The 27,474-nt window shown below is 37.3% G+C and overlaps 1 protein-coding gene across 12 annotated transcripts in view; it reads left to right on the top strand.

Moving 5' to 3' along the window:
* The first annotated feature begins 1,398 nt into the window (after positions 1–1,398).
* Positions 1,399–27,474, top strand: part of PARD3 (par-3 family cell polarity regulator) — a 728,954-nt gene continuing 702,878 nt past the window's right edge. For 5 of the 12 annotated variants that reach the window (XM_072651996.1, XM_072651985.1, XM_072651980.1 and 2 more), the window contains exon 1: positions 1,400–2,064. In XM_072651996.1, coding sequence (XP_072508097.1) covers positions 1,945–2,064 — 120 coding nt within the window. In that variant the 5' untranslated portion in view covers positions 1,400–1,944. Of the gene's footprint in view, positions 2,065–27,474 lie in introns of all 12 variants that reach the window. The other 7 variants (XM_072651994.1, XM_072651987.1, XM_072651993.1 and 4 more) reach the window with 3 other exon arrangements.

Below are 27,474 nucleotides of genomic sequence, written 5' to 3'. Positions count from 1 at the left end.
TTATAATAGCTTCTGACCGGCCAAAAAAAAAACCCAACCTCCTTTGGCATATTTGCCTTTCCTTAAACAAAATATTCTTTATTAAGAAATCTTAGCCCATATCAAGCCTGAAAGATGAGCTTTATACAATGTTTCCATATATTCTTGAATGTGTTCCATGCTCTTTAAAAAGTCTCAATATCACTGAGTAACATATTACATTAGCTCTTGTCTCTTCCAGACTTTTAAGTGGCTAGGAGACGGTTCAGCAGAGCATTTGGATGGCTTTGCACATCTTCTCCCTAAAGGCATTTCAAGTACATTTAGTTCATAGAAAAGTACTTGGATTTTTTATATTGCAGTTTTTTAAAAAAAAAACATTGGAATTGTTGACGTTGACTATCTTATGTATTAAAGTTGGGGAAAAGGGTGAAGGCAGGGTCACTGGAAACTTTTAAGTTAAACAGTAACCTCAGGAAAAGATTTGGACAGGATAGACGCTACCAGCGCCTCCCCCAACAGGAATCAAAGAAGGTTAGTTTTCGCTCTCCCAGCATAACTGCCTGCTAGGGCCTTGCACTGAATGGGCAGGATTTCGGCTGAAAGACTTAGTCAGAGCCATGACTACCCTGGAGGCCAGTGCTTCTGGGTCTTGAGGAAAGAACCCCAAAGTGGGGATGAGAGCTCTGTGCAACATAGTTAAGCATCTTTGTGCTGATCCACTGGTGAGAGCTTGTTTTAAAAACATTGTCTCCTGCAGAACACAATATATGCGTATGTGTACACATACATACTCTCTCTCTCTCTCTCTCTCTCTCTCTCTCTCTCTTTCTCTCTCTCTCTTAAAGAGACACGGGGCATTTCATCATGAAACATCCCGGTTCCTGGAAGGGATTTAAAAGTGACAAAATAAAGCGATGTTGAAGGTGGATTTCAGCTAGGACTGGGTGGCATGGGCATCAGGGAGGGAGAAAGCCCCTAGGGGGAATCGAGGATCAGGAACAGAGCTTCGACAATCTCTCCGAGAGGTGAGAGGAAGGTGGGTCGGGCTGGGGTGCTGGCTAAAAGAGGGGTCTTAGAGTCAGGCTCCAGGCTCCACGTCAAGTTCCTGCTTGGCCGGTAAACCTTCTAGTTAGAACAGTAGTCGGTACCTCTCTTTCCCAGGTGCAGCTATGGTCTCCCCCCACCCCAACTCTGCAGGGGAGAGAGGGTTAAAGGGGAAAAAAAGAAAAAGCCGCCTACGGTTTTCCAAGCACCCCATCCACTCTCCTCCCGCACTGAAGGGGTGCTGGAGGGGAGCCGAGGCAATGCACTTTTCCTCCATGGCGGGGAGTCAGTGGCTCTGGTCTCTCCCCTTCTGCATGGGAGCCAGTGTTTTGTGCCTCTCGGCTCTCCTCCTCCTCCTCCCCCTCCCCCATTCTCCGTTCCCTCCCTCCGCGCAGAGCAGCAGTGGGTGCGAGCAGCAGTAAGGAGCAGCCGCCGCCTAGAAGGAGCGCGCAGGAGACACGGAACAGGTGGCTAGGGGCCGGGAGAGCGAGCCTCCCGGGGCCGGGGAGCCAGCGAGGGGGAGAGGCATGGCAGCCGGGGGGCCGCCCGCGCCAGCCGCGTCTCCGCTCCTCTAGCGCGCTCGCCGGCTCTCCGGGCCGAGCTCAGGAAGCGCCCCCGCCCCCGCCCCCACCCAGTCTCCCCCGACCCCTCCTCTGCCCCGGGCTCAGCCCGCAGCTCTCGGGCGCGCTCTCTCTCTCACACACACTCACTCTTACACGCGGGCATACACACTCACACACACAGACCCCGTGCAACTGTGTGCCACAACATTGCACTGGGCGGCGACGTTCCACCGCCTCCTCCTCCTTTGCCTCCTCCTCCAGCCCGGGTGTCGCTTTGGGGAGGGGGCTCGGGGAGGAGGGCGGGGGGCCCAGAGGCCGGAGCAGAGGGACCGCGGCGGCGGCGACAGAGGCAGCAATGAAAGTGACCGTGTGTTTCGGCCGGACCCGGGTGGTCGTACCGTGTGGGGATGGAAATATGAAAGTTTCCAGCCTCATCGAGCAAGCGGTGACTCGTTACAAGAAGGCCATCGCCAAGGTGAGGCCGGGGCGGGCGGCGGGGAAGCGGGGAGGCTGGACGAGGGCTGGCTGCGTGAGTGGAGCGGGACGAGAGGAGAGGAGAGGAGAGGACCTGAGAGGAGAGAGAAAGGAAGGGGGGAGGAGGAGGAGGAAGACGCAGGAGAGGGCGCCCGGGATCAATATGGCGCTTCCTGGAAAGGGGAAGGAGGGGGGAATCGGAGGAGAGGCCGGGGAAGTGCAGGGTCCGGGAGAAGAGGCTGGGGCAGTCGGGGACCCCGGGGGCTCGCGCTTGAGGACGAGTGGGGAGGCTGGAGTCGCTCCTTCCTACGTGCTCCTTCCTTCTGCCCCCTCCACCTTCTCCTCCTTCACTCCCCACAGTTGCCTGACAGACTGGAAAGTTTCAGGCTGCCGGGCTGTCCCGGCCTGGGGGCAGGGAGTAGTGTGTGTGTGTGTGTGTGTGTGTGTGTGTGTGTATTTGTGTGTGTGTGTGTGTGTGTGTGTGTGTGCGTGCGTGCGTGCGTGTGTGCCTGCCTAGGAGAGGAGTCGGGCTTTGGAGAGAGCCTTAACCGAATATGGCTGCGGCGGCGGCTGCTGTTGCACTCCTACCATCCAGCTGGGCGGTTTTTTTTTTCGCTTGTGCTTTTGGGGAGTTGTGGGGGAAAGCTGAGAGCTTGGGGAATTTAAGCCTGTACTCTTTGTCACTTACTTGCGTGTGTGTGTGTGTGTGTGTGTGTGTGTGTATGTGTATGTGTATGTGTATGTGTGTGTATGTGGGGGGCTCCACTCTTTTCCCCAGCTGTTCAGTTTCTTTGTAGGAAGAAAGTTAGGATTACTCCTTTCCACCCACCCCCACCCCACCCCCACTCCTTTTTAAAGGGCGGAGGTGGAGGGCCGAGTAGGAGCCTCTGATTTTTCCTTCTGCTACAATAGTATGTACTGCAAGCTGCGGTGCGCAACATGGCTCTGTGTGTATGTGTGTGTGTTTGTGTATGTATGTGTGTGCACGCCCTCGTGCCCGCGCCCCTGGGTTACTGGGATTGTTGTGGAAAGATGTATTTCACCTCGTGCTCAGGTTCTTTCAACTAATTTCTAGAGCGCCACAAAACCAAGTTGGGATTAAAAAAAAAAAGAGGAGGAAAAGTCCTAAATTAAATACTGCCATGAAAGCTTTCACTTTGATTACTCTTTCCTGGGCAATAGTTAACTGCAAACAGTTGAAATCCAGCCCCAGGCCTCCCGCTTCTTCCAGGCCCTGGAGGGGACAGAGAGCGAAATGTAGACTTTATGTGTGTTTAGAGTCTAATTCTTGTGTATATTAAAGAATGACATAGTTTTTCTTTCTGGACTGTGTTTCTCTGTTTGAAAGATGAAGTTTTGCAAATGTATATGAACTGGGTTGAATTGAAAAACCTTTTTTCCCCTCCTCCTTCTGGAGATGGGGGAGGGGGCGGGTTTTGAGTGTTTTGGGCCCTCTTGATTGGGTGATGGGTTAATCACAAGCAGATTTGCCCCTTGAGTCAGTGTCCTCTCTGTCAGAAATGCTTGCTACAAATATAGATTCAAGGGCTTCCAGAATATTTCAAAAGATGTTGAGTTGGGCAGAGAGCCCCAAGATTGATTATTACTACATTTATTGAAGTATTACTTTAAAAACCTAAATAATTTACTTGCTAAAAAAGGTCTTCCATGAAGCCATAGCAACTATTTACTTTCCTGGAAGTATTTCCATATGGTATCTGACTGCCTTACTTAGGAGTTAGGTTTCCCTTTTCTTTGGTGTGATGAGACATTATTTCAAATACATTTCTTAAGAATGTATCAGGAATGTCGTGTTGTTACATTTTTTAGAATATCTGTGTGTATTTAAGATGGAATTCCTTGAACACTTGAGGATATGCCTTCTAAAACAGATCTAGTCTTTCAATGGAGAATTTTTATTAGGAAATATAATTCTAGCGATATTTCATTCTTTGAGATTTTGTGAAATTGTACCTACTAGTAGCTGCTATTTGAATTGGAGGTGGTAGACAAAGAACAGGAAGAATTCAATCAAAGCTTAAATGCAGTAGAATTCTAGTTGAGGTCAGTCCACAACATTTTAAAACTCCCTCTAAACTACTAATAGCTATTGTGCCATTAGATACAATGTGATATTAGATACAATGAATTTCTTTTTTGTTTTTTTAGATACAATGTATTTCAAAAGCCTGTGCTCTAGGCATTCACAGCCTAATGTAGACAACATACAAACAGCTACCTACAAGCTAAATTATACATAGCACTAAAGGGAGAGACGAGGTTATTCATCCTTATCTTAAAAATGATTTTTATTCATATTAAATTTATAATGAAAAATCCCTCAAATCACAATTTAACAGTATAAGAACTATCATTTCTTCCCTACTTTTTCTAAAATTTATTAAAAGATCATTTTACTCAAGAGGGATAGCAACTAGAGTTGTCATTTCATTAGTATTGGGGATTCCTGGATGAAAACTCATCCTCTACTGATGCAGGTGGGCCTTCTCAGCAATTTAGTCTTGGAGAGTTGCAGAACACCATCATGCCCAACTTCTCTTTATATTATTTTTTAAAAAAGATGCAAGATTATTATTATTTCACTGTTTTCATAGTTGTAAAATAGTGGGGGGAAATAACACACTTGATCATTGGTAAGTGTTTTGCAGCTATTCAATTGAAATGACATTTTATTAAAATGTCTGAGGTCTTGAGCCTTCAATCTGTCCTATAAGATTTTTTAAAAAATTAGGTGGGGGAGAGCAGGGAGGTGCACAAGGATAGATAAATGCAATTTGAGATGAACAGATTGCCCTCCTTTTTCAAAGATGAGCATTCATTAAGCTTTTAGATAATACGGAACACAATTTATGTTGCTTTTGAAGTTAGTCTTTGACATTTAGATTTTGGTAATAGAAACATGGCATTAGACATGCTGTTGCCCCAAAGTTCTGAAGAATACCTGTTAATGTCATTCTTCTATTAGAAGTCAAATAATGTTGGGGGAATTGTACAAATGTTTGCTTTACAAAGCAAAGCTACTAATGAAAAGAACTCTTTGCCCTGAACCTCATACTGCATTTTATTTGGTGGGAGGGGAGGATAGATATGAATGAGAATTAATAAAGTTTAACAATCAGAACTAATAGCCTTGAAAAGCAAGTAACAGACTGTGAAATAAAATTTTTAAAAGCTGAAAGAATGAGAGATGTTAGGTTTTTTTTTTTAAAGATTCATTAAAATGCTCAGCTTTCTGAATAGTCAGTGTACTCTTCTTATTGTACATCTTTGTGATTAGTAAGAAAATTTTTTTTTGTTGTAATCATTGTTTCTCTTTATAACAGCTCTTTAATAGAATATCTAAGTTGGGAGGTGAATTATAGTTTGTTTTTTCAATATGTAAAGTGTAGCCTTTGCAGTACAGAATTTTAATTAGAGACTATTTCAGGAGTCTGAATAATTTCCATAAGTCTTCTAAGTTTTTATTTAACATTTTATTTAATAGTAAAGAAGTTTTAGTGCTTATTTGCTCATCTCCCATTCTCCTTATTGTCTTCATTTTTCTTAAAAATATGTCAGACAAGGATACTCTTATTGTTTCTTCTGTCCTTATGGATGGCTCTTCATGGTATTGTTGAACAGCAGAACTGAGCCAGGTCTGTCCCTACATAGTAACTGAATATCTGGCTTTGTAGAAAGTGACTTTCATGTTTCCAGGATGACGTGATAAATTTTCCCTGGTTTGGAGTACTTTCATAACTTTAAAAAAATTCCAAACATTTAAGATTTCTTAAACTTAAAATCTTAATGAAGAATTAACACAAAAATTTTAAAGAACTTCGTAAAGAAAAAAAGTACATGGTTCTCAGTAGAATAACACAATGGATGCCCTAATTACTTCTACTGAAGCAAATCCCTAATGAAATTATTATTTCGTCTTCAAGTACTGGCTATAGATCAGCTATAATTAATCAATCAGTAAGTGTTTATTAAATACTGACTCTGCATTATGCACTGTCCTAAGAGTTGGGAATGCAAAGACAAAAGTGAAACAATCTCTTTCCTTAAGGAGAGGGATTCACATCCTTACTCTGCTACTCACTGACCTTGAGCAAGATAGTTTCTCTGAGCCTCAGTTATCTCATCTGCAAAATGTGGACATTGGACTAGATTGCCTCTGAATTTTCTTCTACCTCTTTGACCCTAGAAATCATTGATGTCTGAATACTGAGTTTTATCATACTTCAATAATTCAATAGAATTCAGTCAGTCTCTATGCTTCTTCTGATGGAGATTTCCATCTGCATCTCTAAGAGGTACCATGGTGATCAAATTCTCTAAACTAGGGAGTGTGTGTGTGTGTGTGTGTGTGTGTGTGTGTGTATACACCTATGTACATACTCCATAGGAACTCTTGTGAAACCTGTGGACCCCTTCTTAGAATTCATCTTTTTAAACACATAAAATCCATTGGATTATAAAGGTAACCAATTCTTTTTAAATATAGTTATCAAAATATGACTTTAAAGAATCAAAACAAGTTCCTGGTGCAAAGGTTAAGAACCCCCACTCTAAATATAGCTAAGCCGGCTCTCTAAAGAAAGTCCTAATGAGGTATACAATGAAAAGAGCCCTGACTCTGAAGTCTTACGATCTAGGTTCAAATCCTGTCTCTAGTGCTTACTATAGTGTGTAATCTTAGACAGGTCATTTATCTTCCTGAATGTAACCCAGGGGGTTGGACTACATGTCCTCTAAGGTTCCTTAGATGTCAGCTCTAAGCCTGTAATCATATTATGATATTTAACCTGGCCTGTACTCAATAACTTTCTAGCTTGATAGGATCTGCTGGAATTTTCATTCTGTTCCCATGTTCCTGGACAATCCAAGATCACTTCTATGACTTGATAAGGTATTAGAGTAGTACTTAAGTAGAGGATATTCAGTTGTATCCAGGAATTTCTTACCCTAACAAATTCAGTGGAAGCATAGACAATATTATGTTTGCTTGTTTTCTCGTGTTTGCTTTCATCAACGAACATTTGTTTCATCCCTGCCATGTTGAGGACGCTGGACATATATGCAAGGGATACATGGTCCTTGACCTTCAGATGTATCTCAGGAGACCAAGTGGATGGATATACCTGTTTAACTTCCTCTTCATTTTTGTGCCTGTAATAATAGATTGATTCTTATTCATGGACTTGGTTCTATCACCTGCTATTAAAGTCAGCAAACATTTAGGTAACATTGAGTACATGAGAAAAACTGTGCTAAATCCTAGAGGTACAAAGAGTTATAAAGCAATCTTTCCCCTTAAGAGACCTACTGGGGCATGGGAGTAGGATACATATTTAAAAGGAGAAGAAATAATACAAGGGAGCATATATGCTCAGTGTCAAATAAATGACACATAATTGAACATGCTAAGTTTCAGAGAAGGATTGGAATGGTGAGAAATAACTTCATAGAGATGGTAGGATTATGATGGTCCTTGAAGGAATCATAGGTGTTAGGCAGAGGGTCACAACAAGGGAACATGCCAGGTAGCAACAGTCATGGTGATAAAGGTGATGACTTAGTCACTATGTATACCAGAGAGAACAGAGGAAAGTGGAGATCAGATTATGGAAAGTCTTGAATCACATAGGAAAAGGCATTTGAACTTTCTGTAAGAGCCATTGAAAGTTTTTGATTAGGGAGGTGAATGATGCAAAACACATTGTTAGGAAGATTCATTTGTTTTAGAGAAGGGAGAGACAAGAGAGATGGAGATATTTAATTGCTATTAGCCAGTGTAGACATGAGGTGATAAGGATGAGAGTTAGATAGGGGTAGTGGCAATGGGAAAAGAAAAGAAGGTGCAGATTTGAGCAACATTGTGAAGAATGGAGAGGACTTAGTGACTTAGTTGATGTGGATAAGGGAGTATTCAAGGATGACTCATTGTTGGCCTTGATTTGGGGGGGGGAGGGAGGTAAGTGTAGTGAAGAATGAGTCACCACTGTGGCCATTCTCTGAAACCCTAATCTAGCCACAGCTGTAAGGGAACCCCCATCAGTTGACTGGGTAACTGGGAAGTGACTAGTTTAAGAGGAGAATCAATGCATATTCACTTGTTACTTGTTTACTAAGGGGAGAAGGGAGATCTGATTTAGTTGTATGAAAGGAAGGGGAGGAGGAAATGGGTGAAGGGATTCTCTTAAGCCTTATCTCTTTTCTGATGGCTATTGTCCCCATGGGGAAGGGAAAGTGGTAGCCAGTGTTTACAGTCTGTCAAACCAAGAAATTTTTTTTAGCATGTACTATGACATCACACATAATAGCAAAAGTGACTGTATGTAAGCCTACGATGCAGATCTTTTGACTTCTAAGATGCATTTGCTCAATCATCTGATTTGCTAATGGTAGATATTTATACTACCTTAATGTTACACTTCTCTCTGAGAACTTTGTAAGTCTGTGGTTATTATAAAGTGATTTGTGGTTTAAGGTGTAAATTGTGGAATAAGATAAACTCCATTTTGCCTGTGTATTATTCCTCCCCAGAAGGAAGTATATGGTGAGAGCTATCTTCAAGGACCTTCAAAGGAAATGAATAGTTGCCAAGACTATGTGGGAAGAAATAAATTGAAAATGAGATGAGGAGGACAGATAGAGTGATGAGAGTACTAATATAGCAAAGTTGTCATTAATCCTTGTTTGCATTGACCATTTTATCTATTATTGACAAAAAAACTTAAATCTCAAGCCAACTTCTCCATATGTTTAGGCATTATTAGACAGAGTTTCTTTATTAAATGTACAATTAAAGAATGAAAAACAGTTTTAATATCACAAGCCACAAATTCACGGGAAGGTAAATTGATTGGAGAGAAACATACAAAAGTCACTTACTTTTTAAAAAAGGACTCACCTGATGTTTAGAATCATCTGACATTGTTCCTGTTCATCATTGAAAAGTTTACAATATGCGAGAATTTATTGAAAAATTGTGTTAAAGCTGGATAAAACAGTGATAAGATGGAACATTTACCTTATATAGTACCGTATATAGTAAGACAGCAATTCAGCAGGAGGTATTTTTGGAAAGAGATAACATACACATTATTTGGAGAGAAAGATGCATTGTGGCTAATATTTTCTATTACAGAGTTATTTAAGACCTGAGTTCAAATTATGCCTCATATACTAATTAGCTGTATAACCGTGGACCAGTCAGACATATAGGAGGACCAGTAGGAGTGTAGTGTCATGAAAATTTAGAGAGGAGAAAGCGTCCAGGATAAAAGGTATCAGTTGCAGAGAAGTCAAGGAGGATGGTCATTGAGTAAAGGTCATCAGTATTGACACCAAAAATATCATTAGTATCTTTGGAGAGAACAATTTATTTAAATTGAATTTGGAATGATGAGATTGGAAGCCAGATTAAAGAAGCTATACAAGAATGAGAGAAGAGGATTTTCTTAAGGAGTTTAACAGTTAAAGGGACGCATATGGGATGGTAGGTAATGGTTATGTTTGGATTAAAGAAGAGGATTTTTTTTTAGAGGATAGTATAGACATAGATATATGTGTAAGCAGTAGGGAAGCAGTGGATAAAGAGAGATTGAAGATTAGTGAGAGCCGAAATGCTTTAAAGGATAAGATGGAACACATTCCAGGGTATGTGTAAAAGGGATTTCCTCATCTGTAAAATGGGGATAGTAGTACCTACTTGATAGGGTTGTTGCTAGGTTCAAATGAGATCATATGTATATACGTATTCATCCATATGAATGTATATGCCACTTCACAGACCTTAGCACACTTTTAAATGTTAGGTGCGGCTATTAAGTCAATGTTTTAACTTCAGTTTATGGACCTTTGGATTTGGAATGATTATATTCACAGAAATTGTGATGGTTTCTCTTTCTTAGATGGATTGCTATTTTTTTTTTGTTTTGAAAGAGAATGCTTATGGGCTAACATATGCAAACTATATTTGTTCTTAATATGCTTCTAGTTGTGATGATGAAATGTGAATTAATGTGTGTGGATTCTGTAGAAAGTTAATAAACTTACTGAAAAATTTGAGAAAATAGATTTTTCTGGGAAAAATTTTTAGTTCAAATAGAAGCATAAAAATTAGGATAATGGAAAAAAGGAATTAAGGGTAGTTTCCTCTCAATTACTGCCCCATCCATTAAAAAAATACCTCTTCAAAAGGAAAATTGATAAAAATGCCCATCCATTGGTTTATAAACAATTAGGACAAATGTATGTAGTCCTTCCAAATTTTTAGAGTAATTTTGGACTTTTTATGTATTTGGAATAACCACATGATCAATATCTACAAATGTTCCTTTAGATTCCAACCAGGTTGGCATATCTGAGAGCTTTTTGGAAGAAGGAGATGGGGGCTCAAGCTATATACATACAAATGATATTTAAGATCATACCATGTGAGAATTAAAGCAGACCTCTCAGGGCAATATGGGAAGAGGGTCTACAACGTTCTAATGCTCATACCTACGTTCAGTTTGTAACCCTTAATTCTGTCAATTGGCATCTTGTTATGTTCCAGAGTTAAATAAAAATGTTATTGAAAACCAAGTCTTCTGGAGTGCCATGTGTTTGTACAGCTGTTAATCTTCCTTTCCACTTAGAAGTATGACACTGCCTATGCCTAAGGACCTTTTGAGTACTAAGATTCTATAGGCTCCCTGGTCATTCCTTGAAGTGTCATCCAGGATGCACATATCAGTCCTGCTGCCAGTAGTGCCTATTGTTTATGTTGTTTCTAAACTGCTTCAGAATACTATTGGGATTTTTGCTGTGGCTAATATCTCATATACTAATTGCAATACGTATGGACACTCCATTGATTTTTTGTTTGTGAATTCTTGAACAAAGATTGGGAACTGCAAGATACAAGTCTCATTAGGTAATATCATCTGTGAACAAAAGTACTAGATTTTTGGTAACTTTGTTGCTTTGATATTTATTCAACTCAACCCACCCGTGTTTAAAGAATATTATTGATAGGTGAGTGGAGGATAGACTGGAATGGGGAGGCTTGTGGCACACAGGCCAGTGAGCAGACTATTGCAATAATTCAGGCTTGAAGCATAGAAGTGGGAGTGGGAAGAGAATGAATTCCATTTTGGGTATATATGCCTAGTAGTGGAAGCCCTGGATCAAATGGTATAGACATTTTAGTCATTTTATTTGCATAATTCCAAATTAGTTTCCAAAATGATTGTACTGATTCACAGTTCCATCAGCATCTCATTAGTGTGCTTATCTTCCCACATCCCTTCCAATGTGGATTAGTCACATCTTTTATCATCTTTGATAATTTGCTAGGTATAGGTTGGACATTCTTTCCTGTGACAGTTTGCCAGTTCTTTCTAGAAACATTTGATCATATGTTTTGACTACTTATCTATTGGAGAATGACTTTTGGTCTTCTATGTTGTTGTCTATAGATCTTGGATACCAAATATAAGGCTTTATCTGAGAAATTTGACACAGATTTCTTTTGCTATTTGTTTGATACAATTCCCAAACTCTCATTCAACCACTTTTCTTCTTAACATATTTTGTTTGTATAGATGCTTTTCAATTTCATATAGTCAAAATTATCTTTTTAATCTTTTTTTTATTACCCCTATCCCCATTTGGTAAATAATATAACTCCTGTCCATAGCTGTGAAAGGTTTACCATCTGCTTCTCTGCTTCACCTTTAAAAAAATGATATAATTTTTAACATTAAGATCATGTATCCATCTTGAATTAATTATTAAATTTATTTATTGGGGCAGCTAGGTGACTGGAGTTAGGAAAATCTGAATTAAAATCTGACCTCAGAAACTTACTAGCTTTGTAACCCTGGGCAAGTCACTTAATGTCTGTATGCCTCAGTTGTCTTATCTGTTAAATGGAGATAATTGTAACATCTGCCTCCCAGGGTTGTTGTAAGGATCAAATGAGATAATTGTAAATTGCTTAGCACATTGCCTGGCACATAGTAAGTGAAATATAAATATTGGCTATTATGATGATTATTGATAATGATGATGATGAAATATGGCAGAAGATATTGATTTGAACTTAATTTCTGCTAGACTCCTTTTTCACTTTTTTCAGTAATTTTAATTAAAGAGGTAGTTCTTTACTACAATATCTCTTAATATTAAACACATAGTAAGTAAAATACTTTATTTTAGTAGACATCACCATTTATTCTAAGTGCCTAATTCAGGCTTTCTCCTTGTTCTGAGATGAATTTTTTTCTGTAAATAGTTGTTAACCTAGAAACCAGAAAATTAGATCAAACTCTTCATATCTGAATCTTAAATTGAAAGACAATTTTTGGGCATGGTAATATACATTTAAATGGTGATTTGGGAGTTTGTAACTTAGTGACCAATATGTTTATTTCCTATGCTCTTGATGATCTTTAGCTATACTATTGATCGCCCATTTCTAAAAATAATCACCCAGAAAAAAATAATTTTTGCCCTTCTTGTATGTTTTCTTTGCTTTTGTAATTTGTACCATGTGTTTTTGAAAGGTTATGGTGGTGTTTATAAAAAAGTGTGACCTAATACTATTTTTTTTATGTTGTATTTTGTAAAAGATGGTTTGATATTTGGCAGAATAATGAAACAATTAGATTCCCTGCTTTTTGAGCATATTTAAGCTGTTGATAGTGTGGAGGCCATTAAAAGTCTGCCTACATATGTACATGCATGCATACATATATTATACATAATATATGTATATATATACACACATATATTACATAAATTATGACCAAGTCTGATGTTTTCAAGTCCTTAAGTGACTTAACACTCCTTCTATCCTACTGTAAGTCTATCAGAAGGGTGGTGACTCTATTGGAAAAATAATTAGATTGGGTTTAAGTACCAACTCTGACATTTATTGGGTATATTGCATAGGCTATCATATAACCTTTGTTCCTTTGTTTTTTCGTGTGTAAAATGGAAATAATACTTGCATGATCATGGACAACAAATAAGAGTATATATTAAAGTACTTTATAACTGTAAGGCACTTCATGAACTTTTTACTGCTATTATAAATAGCAATATTAGCAAATTTATTTAAACAGTGCAAAGTTCTTTTACAAATATCATTTCATTTTATCCTCACAACAACCTTGGTAGGTCTAAGGTATCATTTTCCTCATTTTTTGGATGAGGGAACTGAGGCAGACAGAGCTTAAGTGATTTTCCTAGGGTCAAACAGCTACTAATTTTTGAGTCTGGGTTTGAACTCAGATCTTCTTGACTTCAGATTCAGTGCTCTATCTGTGGCACCACCTGGGTATATATAAAGCCATATATCTTAGGGTGATGTTTAGGGGAAATGCTTAACACTATTTTTTGATAAATTTTTTTTCTGTTTGGACCTCTGATTTTCTTCATGTAAGAAATTCTTCATCAATATAGATCAGTAACTGGTTTCATTTAATAGCATACTGAGTTGCCTTAAGGCACTGAGAGGTTAAGTGACATGTTCAGAATCATTCAGTCTGTAAAGTCAAAACTGTCCTTGAACTCAGGTCATCTTGACTCTTATCATCCAGCAAGGCTGCCTCTCTCTCTCTCTCTCTTCTCTTTTTTTTGTATATGAAAGGAATTTAAAAACAACTCTGAGCCTAGACAACAAAATGACTAAAATTGCAAGGAAATCCAAATAGGTCATTTTCCTGTCTTAGCCTTGCTTCAACTATTTTTATTCTAGTTATTAGAATAAAAGAATAGGCATTAGAGAAGAAGTGAACAAGAAGTTTTTACGTTCACTCTGAATGACATTTTGAAAAGACAAAAATAGCTGAGTTGCTTAGACAATGGTTATAGTGTTGGGAAATGTTTGGTAGCAGTAGCAATGGTTTTAGCTAGCTGGCTCACTGGAATATTGAGCATGAATTGTACTGGTCCTTTTTAGTATGCATGGTGTGCGTGTGGGTAATAGTTGGCTTTCTTCAGTAGCACACAGTAACAAGTACTCCTGTTTTCAGTGCAAAGATTTGTACACATCCTGTGATGTGTACAAACACCTTCTGTTCTGAGGATGGTGGTGATTAAATATGTTTGGGATTTATTGTTAAATTCAAATATTGGCTTTCATTCAGAGATAAAAAGTGGGAGAAGAGTATCAAGTTGATGTTGCAGGAATCGTACGTAGTTATATTTTGTAAATGGTTGGTGTGTTTTATTTTTTCTTGAGGAGATAGTACACTGGCATACTGACTTCTGCTTTAACATTTTCATTTCACACTTTTTTATGGAACTCATTTCTAACATAAATTTGAATTTTTAAAAATCAACATTTCTTATCCTCAATCACTATGTGAGTTCTAGCTCACCATGATTTTTCCCCAGCAGGTTTGTCCTCTACTCCAAGTAGAGTTTTCTCTTTTTAGAAATAGAAACACCTGCAGATGAGAAGGTGAAATGTCTAGGTTATTGGTTCCTGATGTATTCTTGCACAGGATATGAATAATATGAAAATCCATTAAAGCTGGATATTAGTTTTGGTACCTCTCCTCCTTCATTACAGGTCTGGAAAAATGCTGCTCAGACAAAAGAAGTAGATATGAGGAATGTATATTGACTTTTTATTGGGTTAGTTAATATTTAAACAGTATGTCTATAAGATGACTGATATTTCAGTATTTGGCTTCAGGAAAGTTGAATGATTAACTTATATTTAATTAGGAAAATAAACCTATCTATTATAGGATGAGTTCTACCAAAATAACTGCAAGGTTAAAAGATTTTCATGATCATGGGAATGCAATTCAATGTCCTTACAATGTATGGCTATATTTCATATCTGTAGCCTTGTAAGAATGCCTCGGCACACCTCTGTGTTTCCAGACTTAAGTTTTGAACAGTCCAGAGTCAGATAGTCACCATATGGGTTATCCTTAATAAGGGTCACAGATGTTGAAAACTCAGTAAGAGTTAACCTTTTGGAAATGTTCTTTCATATCAGTACTAGCATATATTTTCTTGAGTCTTCATAAAAAGAAATCCTAAAGAAAAGTATAAGATGATGATCTTAAAAAAGAAAAACTTAATCACATGACAATTATGTTTCCCCTGAAAATTTAAGAAAATTTTTTTGGACAAAAATGGAAATATCTGTAGCCAGAATTTTGTAGCATTGAATTTAGCAGTTTTGAATAAAATCAGTTTACCCTCTGATAGCTCTTCCAGTGTTGACCAAAAAAATAGATTTAATTCTCTAAAGGTCCTTTGAAGCGATCTAGTCCAACTCTCTCTTTTTATAAATGAGGAGATTAAGTCTGGGAGAGGAGAAATGATTTTCCCAGGGTCACACAGGTAACATGTGGCCCAGGTGGGACTCAAATCCCGAGCCTTTAGTTACACATTCAGATCTCTTTCCACTGAGCAGGAGACAGGACATTTCTAGGATGGTAATAGTTACCCTAATAACCTGGAAGGAAAAATCTATTTAGTTTTGCTAAATTACACTAGCTACCCTAACCAGTGAAAAGGACATACATAAATAAATATGTACTAAATGTATTTATTTAATCCTCAAATGTTCATATTCATTAAGCCAGTTGGATGTAAGATGATAAGAATTTTTGAATTGGTGAGAAATGTAAAGAGTCAAATCAGATTCTTTTACTCATCAAATTTAATTATTTTTGGGAAAATGTTTTTGCTTTGGTAGATTGTTTCACTGGTAGCTGTCACTATTTTTTTTAAAAAAAATATTACTTTATATTTATTGAACTGACAACTTTTTTAAAAATGAACTTCTATCATTGCTAGATAAAGTGACTAATTTTCTATTTAGTGGAACTATATATTTTGTGTATGTGTGTATATATGTGCATAAATTTGATTATTGCATTTTTGTGCTTGAGAAAAGCAAACCAGACACTATTTAGTGAAGGAGCACTGATGTTTATGAATTATGACATGTATTTGCACACAAGATTTTGACACTTAAAAATTGATTACCTATTAAGAGCTAATTTTGGAAAAAAATGAGAAAACTTAAATTTTTCTGTATTCTGTCACCACTGATTTATTACATACATACCTGCATTTGACTCCCACATAACACTTCTATCTTCTCATCTGGGTCATAATATGGGGTTTGTGATTTGTGGAATATGTGGGATTTAATGCTCAATTTCAGATAAAGGCACCCACTCTCTCTCATTAATATTTAACATAGGAATGGATTTCTTTATCTTCTTAGAATGTTTAAGATGTCATTATAAAGATAGTATATGAGATTGCCAAATCTTTAACAAATAATATGACCTATTCCCACCACTTAAAATTTAAAAATTTTCTGTAGCATTTGAACTTTCTTCCTCCAAAAAATGAGAGAATGAGACAAGAGGACACTGTATGTTAAGTAAAATGTGGTTGTTCCACTAACAGTGATGGTGAGATAAAATAAATATTGAAACACTGACATTTTATTTATTTCATAAGTTTATTTCATTTTTGATACATTCGTTATTCTTCCAGTTTTACCTGTAGATGTTCTTGGGATCTGGCTTAGTTAGATTTTATGCTTTCTCTGCAGGGTCATTTCCCCTTCTATTCCTCTGTGAGGTAATACTACTTGCAATAAGTTGGTACCCTAATCATCCAGTATTGCCTGTGGCTGCTGTCTCTCTGTGTTTGGCAAAGAGATTAGGCTTGTTATTTGAGGTGGTTCCAGGGTGCTTTTCAATCTTCTTGTAGTATTTTTTTTTTTATCAGTTAAACAAGAAATGGTGATAATTGTTGTCAATGTCCTTGCTTTTATTTATTTGTCTTTAAGAGCTGAGCTTGTTGAAATAAGTGAATACTACCGTAATTTCATGAAATATATTGTTGCATTTTTGTTTGTTAATCCAGTTTAGTATTGATTTTAACCTTTGCACTAAGTAGTTGATGGTATGAGTACACATAAATAGCATATTTGAAAGGAGTACTCATGCCAGTGACCAGTTGTTTCCTCTCTCTTGAGGTAGAATCAGTTATATTTTTTTGATATGTGTTGTTTAGTGTTGGCCTATTCCCAGGACAAGTATAAGCTTTCTGGGTAATCAAGCTTTTGGTTGTTACTTTCTCAATTCCTGAATTAAATTTTTAAAATACATTTTCATTGTTTTGCTGTTTCTCCCTTTATTTTGAAGACATTGAGATTCAAAATGATTATGGAGTTGGTTTGGTGGATCTTGTCAAGTTCTTGGAATTTTGCTATCCTCTTCAGTAGATGTTGGCACATCTTTTTTCTTTATGCTTATCAGGGGTAGCACAAGAGAAGATGACCAAGTATTTAATAAACTGTGCCCTTGGGTGCAGGATGAAAAATACTCTGCCAGTTCCTTTATTTGCACATGAGAAGTGGCATAAATCGTGTTATCAGGGAAGTGTGTGTTCATCCTTTGTTGCTGAAGAAGACCATGCCATCAGAGAAATAATGACATGACTTGCACTTGACTTTGTTTTGAGTGAGGGAGGGCTGTGCAGGTCACCAGTCTCACTTCTCCTCCAGAGCCATCTGAATCCAGTGACCAGATATTCATCAGGATGACTGGAGATGATGCAGGATGAGGCAGTTGGGGTTAAGTGACTTGCCCCAAGGTCACACAGCTAGTGAGTGTCAAGTGTCTGAGATGAGATTTGAACTCAAGTCTCCTGACTCCTACACTGGTGCTCTATCTACTGCACCACCTAGCTACCTCTATCAGGGAAGTATTTGATCCTAAAAGCATGTTTGACAACCATATATTGAGAGTGGCATTGGAAAGAATGCTTTACTTGGAGTCAGAAAGACCTAAGTTAGAAATTGGCCTTTGCGATTTACTGCCTGTGTTTGTTACTCTGGCCTAGTCATTTAGCCCCTCTCAGCTTCAGTTTCCTTATTTGTAAAGTGTGATTAATATAGCACTTAACTTCACAGATATTTTGGTGATGATCAATTGAGACAACATACCCAAAGTGTTCTTCAAATCACAAATTGTTGTTTAAATGTCAGCTGTTTTTGTTGCTGTTGTAACAACAGTTGCACAGGCTGAATGCTGTACTTCCAGCCTGGAGGTTTTAAAAGGACCTAAAAGAAAGGCATCTAGTACATTGGGTAGAATATTTGTGGAGGATTTGGTACATGGACATGGACAAGAATTGCATCTGATGAGAACGTGGATGGATGGATTTTGTTGGCAGTAGAACCCACATTGATGAGATCATGGATTTGTAGAAGTAATGAGATGCTATTGAAATAAAAGCAAAAGCTTCCCATCATCCTGTTGCCTGGAAGAGGCAGCTCATTAATGGCAGGAGGAATATAACTTATCACATTGTTCAACTTCTCTTCACAAGTTTGCTTCCTGATATTTTCTTTCTAGAGTGTTTTTCTTTGAAATGAGTGCAGTATTTTTGAAACTTGAAAGTTACATTTCAAGTAACACTGATTCTTCCCTTTTTATGTATCAGAAAAGGATACAGTGTAGAGTATGGATGATTGGAATTTATTTATCACTCCTGCTGCTGTTTCCACTTTACTGTTTATTTTATAGTGCTTCAATACAGAGTGCTTTTCTCATGATAGCTTAGTAATCTAGGCAGGGAAAGGGAAGGGAATCGGCATTTATAAAGATCAGCATTTATAAAGCTCCTACTATGTGCCAGCCACTGCTAAGTGCTTTACAAATGTTCTCTGATTTGATCTTTACAACAGCCCTATGAGGTAGAGACTGTTATTGTCCCTATTTTATAGTTGTGGAAACTGAGGCAAACAGTGCATCTTGCCCAGGGTCACACAGCTAAAAAGTGTCTGAGGCTGGACTTGAACTTAGACATTCTAGACTTCAGACCCGATGTTCTATATACTATGCCACCTAAGTATACCCACTTTAATGATGGGAAAACTGAGACTTATAAAGGGTAAAGTAACTGGACCAGGGTCACTTAGCTAAGTAATATTATTTGAGATTCTAATCTGGGTCTTTTGATTTTAAGACCAATGCCTTCAGATTGCTTACAAATTATTTTAGAACAATGTCTGTGTTTTAATTTCTGGAATCAAGTGAGTCATGAAGCACCATTATGCCTCCTATTTAATTCATTTTTTTTCTTTTGAGGAAGGACAAATGAGGTGTTGCATGATCCTAATTACTACTGGCTACTTATATCCTTGAGTGTCTTTTGGACTACTTGGGGGAACTGTTGCAATGAAACTGTTCTCAGCTTTAAAGCCCTACACAGGTGTGAGGTACTGTTGTTACTGAAAGGACTAAAAAGTCAGAGGTAAGAAACAAAAGTAGGAGAGTGGAGTATGAACAGCCAATGGTCATAAGAAGGAGAAACACATATAAGGGCTGCTTTTCTAAAACTGTTAAAATTGCAAAGCTTTGGACATTCCATGGGTCGGGTCAAGTTGCCTGCGTACACAATATTAGTGCATCTCTTTTTCTCTGTATTATACAGAAAATTTGCTACATGAGCGATATGATTTTTCACTGACAAGTGTTTAGATTAGGTTTTCGTTGCACTTAATTTTTTCTTTTTTTATCAACTTAACTGTCATAAAAATACAAACATTTCATCATACAAAGAACAGAAGGATGATTACCTAAGTATTTTTAATCTATTTTAAAATGAATTTAGAAGTACCAGAAAGACCATTGAATGCTGAGGTTTGAGCAATTCTGTTTGGAGCCTGGATGGTAGTCTTAATTTCTTCTTGAGTTTTAGTGGAATTCTGGATCCTGTGACTATGGATATGTGACAAATGATTTGCATCAGAAGAAATGATGGCATGGTGCCAAAAAATACAAACAGGGGAGGGCACCAGCAAATTTGGATGGAGTTTTAAGGGTAGTAGAGTCTAGTCCTTCCTCACTTTTTCTTCTACTTGCTCTTTGCTTGTATTCTCACTTAACTTTCTCTGAAGCCTCTCCTCCCCCAATACATACCATTAAAGACCTTTCTAATGTATATTACTGGTCATGAAGGAATGTATTAATATCAGTCCCTGCAGTTGGAAAATTAGCATCTATCCAGTTGAGAAGCCAACAGTTTTGCAAAACAAGTAGAATCAGCATTGGAGATGGTGTCTGAAAGCTTGGGTTCAGATCTTTTCCTTTGTACTTCTCAGGTGTGTGATATTGGACAGGTCCTAACTAACCTCTTTGAAAGTTGTATTTCTTACTTGAAAAATAAGGGAGTTGGACTTGATTGCCTTAAAGTCCCATCCATCTCTAAAATGATGATGATAATAATATACCTAATTGGAATGCAACCTACCTTAAAGGGTGGTTGTGAAGAGATTGTTTTATAGACTGTTAAACAGGTAGGTATTGGAGAAGAGAGAATCATTATTTACTAATGGATGAGTGTCAAATGATGTTTGCTGTCCTTGTCATGTAAAAAGATTATGATGATGCCCCTTCCGATGTGACTTGGTTGTCATAGGATCATACATACACTTTTCTTTGCTTTCCATGTAGTGTGTTTGGAAAAATAAACTGCTACTCCAGGTGGAACTTGGTATAAGGGTAGAGATGCTAGATAAAAAGAACAGCTGTCATTGAAAATATGCATAGTATTTGTTAGCCTCCATTTAGTGAATGAGACTTATTATTCTAGAGGCTATTGAAAAACCATGTGTTTTCTCAAGGATTATGCTGGAGTTGCAAAATGCTGGTGTGGGATTACTATTATGATTAGAATAATGTTGCCTACCAATCCTAAACATATATATTATTGTTGTTGCTCATCTTTTGTTTTCAAAGATGATCAATGACATCGTAAAGGTGATGACTTGACTTGTGTGTGAATTGGAATTAAGTGAAGTAGAGTTGACATACATAAATGATAAGAAAAAAACTTTAGTGAATTTTACAAATATCAGAATTTGCGGTTTCATTTATGTTGGTGGAATGGTCTAATGTGTGATATTTCTGTTTAAGATAACTTTCCATTTGTAAGTATAATTTGAAAAAGACATTTAACCAATATGTTGAAATTGATGCAAAGTTAAATGCTTGAAAATAATGAAATGCCCATTTATGTGGGCAGCTAGTCAGAAAACTTATCTTTATGAGTTCAAATATGTAAAATGGACAGGAGAAGGAAATGGCAAACCACTCCAGTATCTTTGCCAAAAAAACCCCAAATGGGATCATTGGTATCATTGGATATGACTGAAAAAAAAATCACCATTTGGGATTTTCTTGGCAAAGACACTGGAGTGATTTGCCATTTCCTTCTCCAGCTCATTTTACAGATGAGACAATTGAGGCAAACAGGGTTAAGTTTCTTGTCCAGGGTCACACAATTAGGAAGTATCTGAGGACAGTTTAATTCAGGTCTTCCTGACTTTAATCTTTGCACCACCTAGCTGCCCAATTTTTTTAGCAAAACACTTTGCAAATATTGTTTTATTTTATTCTCACAACAACCCTGAAAGGTAGATGCCATTTATTAATATCTGCGTTTTACTGATGGGGAAACAGAGAAAGAGCTTAAAGAACTTGTCACACAGACAGTAAGCGTTTGGGGCTGCATTTGAACTCATGCTTTTGTCTCCAGGTCCAGCACTTTATGCCATGCCTAAATGCAAACAAGTATAGATATGTAACTATACCTAGACAAAAAATAAACTTAACCAGGAAAGTAATTCTGATTACATTTTTGGCTATTCATATGTTGTGTTAACTGTTTATTATTGACGTAACAAAGATACTTTATTTCTATTGATCTTTTTGAGGTCATTTAAAGCTTGTCTCAACTTTTAAAGTGAATAGACTCAAGGAATTGTGTTTCTCCTTACCATAGTTACAAGATGTTTTCTGCCAGGTTTTCCAGACTACGTGGTAGAAAGAGAGAATGATAATAATATCCTATGTTTACATAGCATCTTCTTCGAAGAAGTTCAAAGTGTTTTGCAGACAGCATTTCTTTAATAGAACATTACTGTGAGGTGGATAAGGTCATAGTATCAACATTTTATAGCTGAGGAAAATTAGCTAAAATGAGGCTAAATAATGTTATCATCACCTCCTGAACTAGGAAGCTAGTTATTTAATTCATAGTCTGTTTAATCTCAATGTGCAAGCATAAGCATATTTTGTGGATGTATTTCTGAAAAATGGTGTGCAAAATGAATTTTTGTAATTCAAATAATATGTTAGACGCACTAAAGAAGCTTCCTATTGTAAGAAAAGTTTGAGATGAGTTCTTTAGCAATACAAATAATAATATTGTAGGTCAGGTTTATAGGATCAGAGATTTTGAGCTGAATGAAACTTTATGATCATCTGGTCCAACTCTCTTATTTTCAAAGAAATATTAAGCCCAGTGAAATGAAATGAACTCACAGAGGTAGTAGAGCTGGGATTTGAACCTAGGTCTTTGTTCTGTCCAAGTCAAGGACTCTCTTTACTACAACACACTAGTTGCCTCTTTGTGTAACTTTAATGTATGTTCACTGTCATAAAAGCACATTAAAAAAACACCATGATGCTTTATGGGTGAGTTATTATGAACAGTCCAAAGGGCAATGCAATATTATATAGTGATCAAAAGCAGGTTACATTCTTTTACTAACCATCCATCATCAGTGAGAAGTGGTGTACAAAGTTTTGTTGAGGGACTTGTATTTAGAAAAGGAACAAAGTGGTTCAATCATGTACGAACGAAAGATAGCAGATGGGCTAGCTAGCAGGTACTGTTACTACCCTTTGATTAAAATGATGAAAGGACATAATCATGAACTCTCAATGGAAGATTTATGGAATGCTATTGACAAGAATCCCATCGAATGAGAACATTTAGGAGGGTTGTGATATATATATCCATACCAATTAAATCACTGATCCATGATTAATAAGTTTATACTTATATGTTATACTTTAAAGGCATAGAGTTTTAGAGCTGTGAGAGAGCTTAGAGATAATTTTGCTTGTATTTTTAAAATCTTTCTTATTTTTCTTTTTTATTCAGTTAACAAGTGTTTATTTTCTCTTACCTGCAGTACCTTCTACTGCCTCTATTGGGAAAAAAAGAGAAAAACAAAACCCTGTAACAAATAGGGAGAGTCAAGAAAAACACATTATTTCCTCATTGTTCATGTCCAATAATTTACTTCTCATTTAACATCTTGAATTCATTACTTTGGTGTCAGGTAGTAGGCAACATAATACATCATCATTCCTCTGGAATCATGCTTATTCATTGCATTGATCATAGTTTTTTTAGCCTTTCCAATCTGGAGCTATTTTAAAATGACTGAATATTTACAATAATATTAATTGGTATTTTCATCTTAAGTCTTTAATAGGGAGGCAGTCAGCAAGACCTTCAGAAATGTTACTTTCAAAATTTATACTAATTCTTGCAGTGAACCACTCCCCTCCCTATCCCCATGACAGGATAATGCAATTCTTTGTCTGACATGGCTGGTGATGTTGACTTGACTGACTTAGATAGCCTTTGCCCAGCTGCCACAATAAAGACTGTAGGTACATCTGCTACTGCCAAGTGGGAGGAAAGAAAGAAAGGCACAGAAAGGGAAGAAATGTTTCCTTTCATGGCAGGACAGAGTGAATACCTTAAGCTGAAGAGTAACTGAGTAATGCTGTAGTTAAGAAATCTCTTTCTGAAGCTATGACAGCAATACAACCTTTTTATAAGGAAACATGAATAAATGATGAGATTTATACCAGACATTAACTACTAACTGCACCCTAGTGGATTGGATTATTCCTATGATATTTTCTGCTCAGAATATATTTAGACAACATTAATATTTCACATAATACACAGCGTGTATGGACTAATTAGATGGGAGAGAGGGGGACTAGAAATCCCACCTTTATCTAATAAGCTTTGTTCCTGACTCCTAAGATTCAGGTAGAACATTTAGAGTTTCTAGAGATTTGATGACAGTATTTCCCAGGTTCTAGCTCACTGGTATTGGAAGTTACTGGTGTTTAGGAAAAGCTTAAATGAGATCAGTTTGTAATGAATACTTTCCTTTCTTCAGGAGTTCAATTTTTGTTGATACCAAGACTAATCCTCATGCTTTTAGGAAGTCTTTGGGATGTCAATCTATTTCATGATTTTGGGATTCACCATCTTTCCATTTAGAGAGGTTCAGAAAACCTGAGTATAGTGGTATAGACAGAAAAAAGAAAGGAGTTCATAGACCTAGCCATGTTTCAGACCTGGGAAGATAGCCTCAAACCCTCAGAGACCATTAAAATAAGCTTCTGAAAGGGTAAATTCTGGGTTGAGTTAGGATTCATCCTTGGTCTTTTGAGTCTTGTTCTAGTACAATTGGGCATTATAGTTTTCTACAGCAAGTGATTTAACTTTGTTTGAAAAACAACTGGTTCCTTTAAATCAGAGTATGCCATTGACTTAGACCACAGCATCCGGCCTCAGATATCAGATCTGTGGTAATGTGCAGTCTGAAAGCAGAGAATCTGAGAAAATCTATAGCACTGTTATTGCTTCAAGTGCGTAATGCAGACACTGGCATTATCCTGAGGTTTGCTTGGAAGCTTTGTAAGCTGTTGTCTGGAGGGTGATTTGTAGTACTTTAAGGGATGTGCGTGCCAGTGGAAACTATAGCTCACCTACATGCACCAATGTCAGTGGTAGGTCAAACTGGACATTGGTAGGTGGTAAATCTCCTATTTTACTGCTATTCTCTGTTGACAGGTACAAATTTCATTTCCTTATGTAACGTTTGCTTACTGGAAGGCACAAAAAATGAAATGAGACTATCTAATGAATCTAGAAACAAGGGAGATGGAGTTCTGAATGGGAAGTTGTGGATTTAAAGACTGGCAGGAGGAAATTGGCAGGGGGCTTTGTCTGATATTTGAAGCAGCATTGTCCTGGCAGAAAAATCTGTTAGTTGTTATAAAAAGCAGGGATATTAGATTTTGTATGTTTGCTTAAAAAGCTGATCAGTTACTTTTGAGATGCTTTTAAAGTTATCACCCCAAGTAAAGAGGTTATTATTGAACTATTGAAAATTGAATTCTTTGGAGTTTTCCTCAGATGATGTGGGATGTATCTATAATGTCATATAAACTGGTTAAAAGATTGATTATTTTGGGTTTTGGTGCTTTCCAATGAACAACTCTGTTAGGTAATACCGTGAACTTTTAGATCGCTTGATAAATGTGAAAGTAACTATTAATATTAGCATTTTTATGTTCAGAATATATAGAGAATTGCAGAAATTTATTTGGAACTTTTTATAGTTTTAAAGTTGAACTTATTTATAATTGATATTTCACCTGATTCATGTTAAAGGAGTTAGTCATTCTGTGACCCTTTTATTTTCTCTGCTTCCTTATATTTTCTTGATAAGCAAACTTACTAAGTTTCCTATTAAGATAAAGCAATCTTACTAAGCAAGACGAAGTAGACAATTACTGCTGAAGCCAATAAGACTTGGGTTCAAGTTTTGAGGCATACTAGCTGTGTAATCAAGAACAAGTCACTTAAGCTCTCAGGCAATTCTAGATAATAATTTGTACATGTGTTGCTGCTATACATTTGTTGAAGGAATTTCCACATTGCTCTACCCCAATGAAATTGCAGGTTTGGATCAAACCCAGCTTCACCTTCCTGCCCCCAATTCTCATTTACTGTTAACTGTTGCATTGCATAAGTGCCGAATCTGCAAAAGACATAAACCTGCAAAGGAGGATGCTTAAATCAGGAAAAAGAAAACCTTTGTGGAAACTTCAGAATATCCCTGACACAAGGAGAAACATCTTACCAGTTTATTCTCAGCATTTCCCAGTTAATGTGTTAGCATCAGTTTAAGCTAGTGAAATCATTTTAGCATCTTAATTTTTCACTTGTTTATGTACCAGCATCATTACTGCTCATGCCTCCTTTGGGATTTAGTTGATTACTGAATTAGTGCCAACAGAGGAAGCAGAAAATCATGTCTGGGATATGTAGTATTTGAATAAATATCATTTACATTTTTTGTGTATATCTAGAAACAAAATGATCTACCACAATTTGAAACTCAAGGATAGTTTTCATAAGGTTACAGTTTTCATTGTGTTGATATTTTAAGGCCTCTTGAAAACATTATTTAGATTTTTATTGAATGGAATAATTTTCAGGTTCATCAACACTGAGGAAGGATTTTACAGTTTTATCTAAAGCTTGGTGTTGTAGTGTTTGATTAGAAAGAGTTCCAAATGCTTTGACTCGCATCTTTTTTAAAATTATATTTTGAATTTTCAATGAACAAGCATTTAACTTCTTTCTAGTTTACCTCCTTTCATCATACTTGAGAAAACCAGATCAAAACCCTTGTAACAAATTTGCATAGTCAAATAAAACAGATGTCCCTATTGACCATGCCTAGACATGTATTATCTCATTTGCCCCATCCTTGGGTATAAATATCTCTCCAATTGACACATAAGTGAGGTCACTAAGTTGAAACAATGGGTTCTTATCTAGCTTCTGAATCAGAAAGGAGATGAGAAAGAAACTGAGGCAAGTTAGGGCAATGTTATTTCTTGGACCACTTCCTGTTCAGTTGCCTCTTTGCTCTTTTATTCTAGCTTTGATTCCACCCTGGAACAGGGCTTTAATATGTGAAGAAAGAGAATGACTTGTGAAAGAATAGTAGGCACATTTGTTAGTCTGGTGCCAGACATCTGGGAAGAGCACTGAATTGGGAAAACCAGCTTTTACTCCAGAGCAATTTGCTCTGTAATCTCAAAACAAGTTATCTGCCCTCTCCAAGCTTTTGTTTGTTGCTTTTTAGTCATTTTTCAATCAGGTCTAATGCCTCTTGACCCCATTTTGGGGTTTCCTTGGCAAAGACACTAGAATGGCTTGCCAATTCTTTCTCCAGCTTATTTTACAGATGTGGAAACTGAGGTAAACATGGGCAAGTGACTTGCCCAAAGTCACACAACTTCTAAGTGTCTGAGACCAGATTTGAATTCAGGAAGATGAGTCTTCCTGACTTCAGGCTTGGCTCTCTGCCCACTGCCACCTTGATGCCCCAGGTTTTTGTTTTCTAGTCGGTGAAATGAGAAGAGTGGGCTAAGTGATGACTAAGGTTCCTTTCATCCCTGGTGGCATGGTATTTGATGGAACATTTGGGGAATGGGTTTGAGGTGTTGCAGTAGAGAAAAATTGAACATCCCTATCGGTATGATAACAATTTTGATAGTCTCTATTACATGCTTTATGGAATTTGGGTTCTGTGCGGTTGTTAGAAAACTGCACTAGAAATACAAATAAAGTGAAAAACACTGCCCCTGTTCTCAGGGAGATCACATTCTAATGAGAGACACACAATGCAAGCAATTATGAGTGTTTATCATGTAAATATATATGAATATGTATGTCT

The sequence above is a fragment of the Notamacropus eugenii genome, chromosome 3 (assembly GCF_028372415.1).
Source record: "Notamacropus eugenii isolate mMacEug1 chromosome 3, mMacEug1.pri_v2, whole genome shotgun sequence".
Lineage (NCBI taxonomy): Eukaryota > Metazoa > Chordata > Mammalia > Diprotodontia > Macropodidae > Notamacropus > Notamacropus eugenii.
This window is presented reverse-complemented; position numbering and strand designations above follow the sequence as displayed.